Genomic DNA, 8226 nt, shown 5'->3' with positions numbered 1-8226 from the left:
TGACAGAAAAATCCCCCCCCCCAAAAAAAGAAAAGAAACCACACGCGCATACACACTGCTCTTTATTCGTGCCTGCGAATGTCCTCATTGCCAGGTTATTTCGTTCACAGGGCATAGAATCGATCCTTTTAAAAAGGATAGTTTCGCTTCAGATGGACATTTACTAAATGTCGTCTACAGGTTTATATGGCGAGATAATTTAGCGCTATATTAAGCATAACGCGCCTCTTTGAATCTGTTTAGATTCTTCCTCACGTTTTACGTTTGTCACTCCCACAACTTTGTACAGGTCGTTAGCGCATTCTCGTGGCCAATAGGTGCTACTACAATACATTCAAAACCGCACTCAAACCATTATCACTAGATATAATTCTTTTTGAAGTCGACCTCAAATATTGCTAGATCCTATTTTTTCCCGCACAATTTCTAATCCATCCAAAGTTTTTTTTATGCTGTGGAGTGTGGATACATCCTTGCCAGATATGTTCTATTATATTGCATTTAGTGTATGATTCCGATGATTATTGCGAATGACTAAATCACAAGTGACACCACATCACTGTAAACGGCTAATGATCTCTGGATAAACCCCAAAGTAGGAGTCACTTATATGATGAATTGAGAAATGGGAATACATAATTTCTATATAATAATATTACACTTATTTGAAGTTAACACGTTTTTTCTGCTTTTTCTTTTTTAAATCTTAAAAATGATTGCAACTGAACTCCACCATTTATTTGAGTCAACAAAAGCAGTCTAGCCTGTTTTTGTAATTACAATTTATTTTCATTTATTTTTAAATGAAAACATAACCATGCTTGCGTGTATTAGCCAACATTCTATCCAATCAAGGCTGAGATCCAGTATGCAAACACTGAAATTATCATAATCAGAGAGGGTGACTATATACAGACTGTATACGCATAGAAAAATCAAATGGCGATTACATCTTTTAAATTTCAATTTCATATGGCAGCTAATGAAAGTCAGTTATTTCCTAATAATGATGACATGAGGTGTGCACTGATTATCTATTGTAAACAATTCACTTATATCGTTTGTCAAATGTGTTATCCGACATCATTTAAAAACCCAGTTACAGTACTACCAAGTGTTCTGTAAAAAAAAAAAAAAAAAAAACACATATCCAGGGACTGATTAATATTATCTACATGTGCAATACGCAGTGTCTGTTGACAAACTGCCTCCTGTAAAAATAGACAAGCCTTTTTCCAAATAGCCCGCAGTATTTTAACAATATTACCTGTGCTTAACTTTAGCTGTACTTTGCTGTAACTGGATATCTGCGACCTTGGTTTTGTATGCTTAATAAATTACAACATTCTTGGTACAAACTATGCACACAACAATCATAGCATTAACGGAAATAGAAAAACGAATTAAGATTAATATAGCCTTGGAATTTTCCAGCGCTGATTTTGAAAATGAACACGTGCGTATGTTATCGACATGAATTAACTTTTGCTCATATGTTCACATCCAGAAAACGTGAGTTCTTATTTCTGTAAAAGTAGAAGAATTGCTTCTTGGAAGAATGACAGCAGTTGCAGTAAAGTAAAGATTACGCTTCTTTGAGTGTTATACAAAAATGTTTCTCATGAAATACAGTAGATGCATTGATTAGTAGGCCTATGTCAATGCTGTTACATAACAGCGAGTGTGGGTACTGTACAAAACATGAATTTAATGACCGCTCTTCTAACCCCTTTCCGTTTGTTTGAGAAAGTCCAAGTGATTACACTGAATTTGCAATAACGCAAACAGGTCTGAATTAAGGACACGTGCAGTTAAAAGAAGATGTCTTATGTGAGGGCAACCAGTGCGTGCCAAAGCTATACTAACGCTTAAAAGTTGCCTCAATGAGGCTTTCAACAAGCGCCAAGGTCACAGCCGCAATCCCCCGTAACGGTTCGGTGTCTGGACCATGAGAGACAAAGACGGGACATCATCGGGAGAGCCGGTGAGCTCTCCCGCGCTGAGGGCACAGCCAAACATCAAGGAGAGAGAAGCGATCAGTGAAGGCCTTAAGAGTTGTGGTCGGCTGGGTCAGTGATGGGGAGGGTCCCATGAGCAGAAGAAAAGGCCTGGTCACTGTTTGGCGATGTCACCTTTCTTCAGGATGATCTGCCGTTGCCAAGGGGCAAGCTTGGTCTCATCGTAACCCAGGATCCTCAGGCGCTCCTGCTCCGTCTTCTCCTCCACCTCCTTGGCCTGTTTGGCTTCCTCCTCTGCTTTCCTAAACACATTTAGAGGACAGAGCTTGGAACTGTTGTAAAAACATATATGCTTTACTCCTAACTGAACAACAACAAAGAACATAACAATGACTTCCAAATGAGGCTGGCGTATCACAAATCATTGACGTTCTTTTATATCACGCTTTCTGTTTCTACAGTTTGCTAAACCTCTTCCTCACATAAGAATTAAAATTAAAGGCATTTGATGGTGTAGGAGAAGGATTATTTTTCAAAAGATCCATTTAGGAATATTCTTTACACTGGCAGCACATACAGTTTTGGCAAAAACTGTTTTTTGTTTTGTTTTTTAATCTGCAAACTCCAGTTTTCCAGCAAGGATGTAGAACGCCCGTGACCTAATATGGGCATCGAGAACGTTACACTGTTCCGAATGTCTGCTCAAATGACGTCATCAACGGGCCTGCCATTTTCAGAGGACAGACATGAAATTTAAACAGAAACGCTTGTAATGTTTTAATTTTGGGCTGCAGCAGGGGGAAATGTCACCTTTACCTTCAGCGATTTATTCATCAGGATGATTGCCAGAAAAAAAGACTTTGTTGGCCACAACATTGGCAGGTGAGTGCACTGTGTGTGCTTTTTTTTTTTTAACTAATACAGTATTCAAAAGTCTCCAGGCTAATGAATACCGTGTATACAGTATTTGGAAAGTTAAAGTAGATATCTTTTTTGCATTCCAATTTTAGCGTGCACACCTCAATATTGGTGGATGGAAATGGCACCAACTAGTTGCCTAAACTGGAACGACAATGAAAAGGATTCAATATTGTAACACATATCTTTGTATTCCCGTGAAGCTATCTTGTTATTTGGATATATTATTTCGAAGTATTATCTATAGGGCTGGCATTTCTAATTTTCTAGATTTTAACACCAGTTGACAAAATCACTTACAGTCACAATCTGGACAGCCGTTCATACATTACCATTTTCAACGATCCAGTTTGTACGCAGGAGGCAGTTTTTATTCTTACCTCTTTTGTTCCCTGTCACATCAGGAGGGCATAAGCACAATAGGAAAAAGTGTAAATATCGAAAAAAAAAATGTTACAGTGTTACAAAACTATACAGTTTGCTTTCATAATAAAGGCACAAATACATCACGTTCCATTTTTATGTAATATCTATCTATCTATACATACATACATAGAGATGGTAATTCTAAGTCATTGCCTACTGCAAGGTTCTGATTGTGGCCTCCCTGCCCCCTTCCCTGACTGAGGCAATCAGATGCTGTACCACAGCACAACTTTGTCGCTCACCTCTCTTCGTCCATTTTCTTCTTCATCATGTCTCTCCTCCAGGCGGGCATGGATGCCAGGCGTGCTGCCTCCTCATCGGCCTATCAAGAATAGCAGAGTGACAAATAATGTGTGAGTACATACACGTAACACCTGCCTACAAGAACGCCCTGTTTTCCTTGAGCCCATTCACTCAGTGTTGGAGAAGAACCCATGGACAAATGGAGTCGGTCTGATAAACCACCAGGGAAGGACGTTTGACTGAATATCTTTGCTCGACTATGTGAAGGTGAAAGAGCATTTAATCGATTAATGTAGATTTTGTTGAAACAATGGGATAATCTCACTCTCGAGGTTCTAAAATTGTTTCAGTGCGAGTGAAGAACAGAATAGAACACTGATTCTCAAAGTGTGTGCTCTCGCTAGTGGTATGTGAAAGAGTCACTGAATTCAATTCATTCATTCATTCATTCTCCGTTCCGCTTATCCTCACAATGGTCGCGGGCGTCCTGGAGGCTAGCCCAGCTACTTTTGGGCGAGAGGCGGGGTATGCCCTGAAGTAGTCACTAGCGAATCGCAGGGCACATTGATCCATCCATCCATCTTCTTTGCCACTTATCCTCACTAAGGTCGCAGGGAGTGCTGGAGCCTATCCCAGCTGTCAACGGACAGGAGGCGGGGTACACCCTGAATTTTGTTGCCAGCCAATCGTAGGAACACACAGTGACAAACAGCCACACTCACTATCACACCCAGGGGCAATTTTTAGTGTTTGAAGTTTAGAAACTGGAGTGCCCGGGGAAAACCCACGCAGTCACCGAGGGGTGAACATGCAAACTCCACACAGGCGGGGCCGGGATCGAACCCGGGTCCTCAGAACTGTGAGGCCCCCATATAAATTAAAAACCATTCACACTCAATATCACACCTATGGACAATTAAGAGCCTCCGATAACTGAATTAAATAGACATTAATACATTTAAAACATGAAATATAATTAAACAGAATGACGCTTGTAGATATGCATATGCCTACAGCCTATTTAAAGTTATCTTTTTAAATCCAATACACATTTTTCTTTTCATGTGCACAGTACATTATTAATTAAAGATCAGTTGTATTTGTTTATGTCTGTACAAAATATTATTCATTCATCCATTCATTCTGCTTATCCTCACGAGGATCGCGGGCGTGCAGGACCCTATCCTGGCTATCTTCGGTTGAGAGGTGAGGTACACATCGAAGTGGTCACCAGCCAATGGCAGGCCACATATAAACAAACACTCATTCCAACTTGTGGGAAATTTGGCGTCCTCAGTTAACCTAACACGCACTTTTCTGGTGGCATGTGGGAAGAAACCAGAGTGCCTGGAGATAACTCACACAGGCACGAGGAGAACATGCAAATTCCACACAGGCAAGGACCTCACAATTGTGAGGCAGATGTGGTCTAAAGTCCCCGTGCCACCTACAAAACATTCATTAATTGTTAAACAGTTATATTTCTTTCGGTTTGTCCCATTAGGGGTCGCCACAGCGTGTCATCTCAGATGAACACTCATATTTGTTTGGCACAGTTTTTTTTTTTTTTTTTTTTACACGCCGGGCGCCCTTTCTGACACAACCCCTCTGCATTTATCCGGGGAAAGAGCTGGAGCGTATCCCCGCTAACTTTGAGCGAAAGGCAGATTACACCCCAAACTGGTCGCCAGCCAATCGCAGGGCAGATATCAACACCATCACTGAGCAGGAATTGAGCCCACGCTGGCTGCACCAAAGGCAAGCGTGTCTACCACTACACCATCACTGACCCTTAATTGTTAAACTGTTAGTTTTGAAAAATATATTTATGCACAATTTTATTTTTATATACATGCATTATAATTGAATTGAATAATTAAGTCTATTTTTTTCTTTTCCTGTTAATATTCAAATGGCACAATGGGACGGTGGCTTGCAATAATAAATGTACTTTTGTATCCCAGGCCCGTTTTTAATGAAGACTTAGCCCGATTAGCTTGTTTGAGCTAGCATTGCACCTGTCCAAACTGAGCATCCTGAAAAACCACAACTGTAAAAGTGGCTTCATTGAAAATGTCCCTTCTTGAAACTTAATTTGTGATGTACAGTACTAATGATTTTTTTTTTCACTTTAGATAGTTATTTAAATCATACAATATATTTGTTCAATTTCTAACCATTAAGTCTGAAACACGTCACATCATGTCCGTCCATCCATCCATCCATTTTCTGTGGCACTTATCCTCAAGAGGGTCGCGGGAGCACTGGAGCCTACCCCAGCTGTCATCGGGCATAAGACAGGGTACACGCTGAACTGGTTGCCAGCCAATCGCAGGGCACACGGAGACAAACAACAGTCGCACTCACGATCACACCCAGAGGCAATTTAGAGTGTCTAATTAATGCATGCCGGCACGCTGGCTCAGGTGGTAAAGCGGTGGCCACACAGTTCTGACCCGGTGTACCCCGCCTACTGCCCGCTGAGATAGGCTCCAGCACTCCCTGCGACCCTCGTGAGGATAAGCGGCAAAGAAAATGGATGGAGGGATAATTAATGCATGCTTTGGGGATGTGGGAGAAAACCGGAGTGCCCGGAGAAAAGCCATACAGGCACGGGGAGAACATGCAAACTCCACACAGGTGGGGCTGGGATTTAAACCCCGGTGCTCAGAACAGTGCCAATCTGTCCCACATGATTCAAAATCAATTACCTTAGATAGATGCAATACTGTACACTGTACTAATAATATGGATTGAAATTCCTCTGGCCTTATGTTTACGGTAAGCCTCGGATGAAACCAATGTTTGACCTGTGTTCAACCACATTCTCTCATAGTAAAAAGCCTTCATGGAGAGACTGCTGTCTGTACACTGACATGCGTACATTACATTGCACACGGCAAACAGTATACGTGAACTACTATAATTTCCTGCCTACAAGCCGTGACTTTTTTCACACTCTTTCAAACCTGTGCTTAATGCGGTGATACAGCTAATTTGTGCATTTTTTTTCTAATGGCTGCAAGGGGGCACTCGATGGGAAAAGGTAAGAATGAGACCTGGAATATATGTGCTGAGGAAGTGACTTTTACCGGCCCTGTTATAGCTGCGGTAGCGTTAGCGCTGTGCTAGCGTGTTGCTCCTGTGTTACTGGCGTGTCTTACTGATGTTTACTGGTAAGTTTTATTTTAATTTTTATTTTATCCATCCTGCCATCCATTTTCTTTGCTGCTTATTTTATTTTAGCGCGGTAGTGCTTGCCGGCGCCGCGCTACCATTAAACTGTTGTTGTATATCGTCTTTCTTTGTAAATATCTTGTGTTTCAATGTGGATTTCAAAGTGGGCGTTTGCAGCTTTTACACAACTGCGGCGTATTTATGTACCAAATGGTATTTCCTTTACAAATGTACTTGGTGAAGCTTTTAACCAGGTGCGCTCTGTAGGCCGGGAATTTCGGAATATTCCTCTCTTGTTTCTCTCAATCAACACATGACATTTTTGTCAACAGTGCCGGCGAGTAATTAGAGCCGATTGTCTCTTTTTAGACAGCAATGTGAGGAGCAGCGGCACAGAGGGCAGCCATCTTCAATTTTCTGTTTTGACCTTACAAGATACATGACCCCAATGCATTTCTCTTGTTAAAGTGTTTCACTCATCTTGGCAGAGGAATCCAGCACGTAAGATTATCTATGTCATGAATGTTTCATTACCCCCTTGGGAATTAAAGAGACATAAAAAAAGGAAAAAAACAACAACAACAATCAAAAAGAAATGACCTGATAAATTTATAGTTTCGGTTATCGTGTGTTGTTGAATATTTTGTCAATGGGACAAGACTACTTAGGCTTCTTCTATTCATCTCAATTTCATTTTCAAGAGAACTGTTGCTATACATAAAAAAAGTTGTTAGCAGTCCAAAATTTCTACATTACTGAATCTAACTGAATGGCACTGATGTGTTGTAGTACATTTTTCTGACTTTGGTTAAGGCGGCACAGGTTCAGATCCCACTCAGTGAATAATTCTTGGTCTCTACACGTGCCCCCCGGGACTGACTGTCGACCAATTCAGGGTGTAGTCTGCCTTTCCCCCAAAGTCAGCTGGAATAGGCTACAGCCCCCTGTGCTCAAAACTGTAGTGAGGATAAGCAGCATTGAAAATTGATAGAAGGGAAGTAATTGAGATCTTGTGTTCAGGCAAAGCAATGACGTGCTGCAAAGACCAAAATAGGATTTCAAAATTAAAATACTGAAGCAAAACTCTATCATGTGTACAAAGTATAATGGCTCATGGTTGCTTCGTTTTAGGCTGTTTTAAAATCTTTACTCTCAAGCGTTCCTTAATCAAAGATGGATTCACTTCTCATAGATCATCATAAATGACACGTGAATCTGTGCAACCGAAACTTTCAGTCCTGTGACCTTCCCTGATACACTTCATTTCCAGACTGTTTGCAATTTTGTCAGACAGTACCGCTAGTTCCACCCAACAAAATGATTCACATTGCCTAACATAACAAAGGTTGGCTGCAATCCCATTTGTGAAGTTGCAGTTGATAAAGAGTCGCTTAAACCTCTTTATGGCTTCCAAGCCAAAGATACAAGACAGCGGTAGTTGCTAAGAGGGTTATTTGAAGGTAATCTCAATGCTGCAAGACTTCATGACAAAAGTGGACACCTG

General features: G+C 41.0%; 1 protein-coding gene across 9 annotated transcripts in view; it reads right to left on the bottom strand.

Annotated features, from left to right (window-relative positions):
• Nucleotides 1–798: 798 nt before the first annotated feature.
• Nucleotides 799–8226, bottom strand: part of espn (espin) — a 46533-nt gene continuing 39105 nt past the window's right edge. For 2 of the 9 annotated variants that reach the window (XM_061835331.1, XM_061835375.1), the window contains 3 exons: nucleotides 3545–3624; nucleotides 3257–3268; nucleotides 799–2260 (listed from right to left, as the gene is read on the bottom strand). In XM_061835331.1, coding sequence (XP_061691315.1) covers nucleotides 2113–2260; nucleotides 3257–3268; nucleotides 3545–3624 — 240 coding nt within the window. In that variant the 3' untranslated portion in view covers nucleotides 799–2112. Of the gene's footprint in view, nucleotides 2261–3208; nucleotides 3279–3544; nucleotides 3625–8226 lie in introns of all 9 variants that reach the window. The other 7 variants (XM_061835312.1, XM_061835321.1, XM_061835341.1 and 4 more) reach the window with 5 other exon arrangements.

The sequence above is a fragment of the Syngnathoides biaculeatus genome, chromosome 2 (assembly GCF_019802595.1).
Source record: "Syngnathoides biaculeatus isolate LvHL_M chromosome 2, ASM1980259v1, whole genome shotgun sequence".
In the NCBI taxonomy this organism is placed as follows: domain Eukaryota; kingdom Metazoa; phylum Chordata; class Actinopteri; order Syngnathiformes; family Syngnathidae; genus Syngnathoides; species Syngnathoides biaculeatus.
This window is presented reverse-complemented; position numbering and strand designations above follow the sequence as displayed.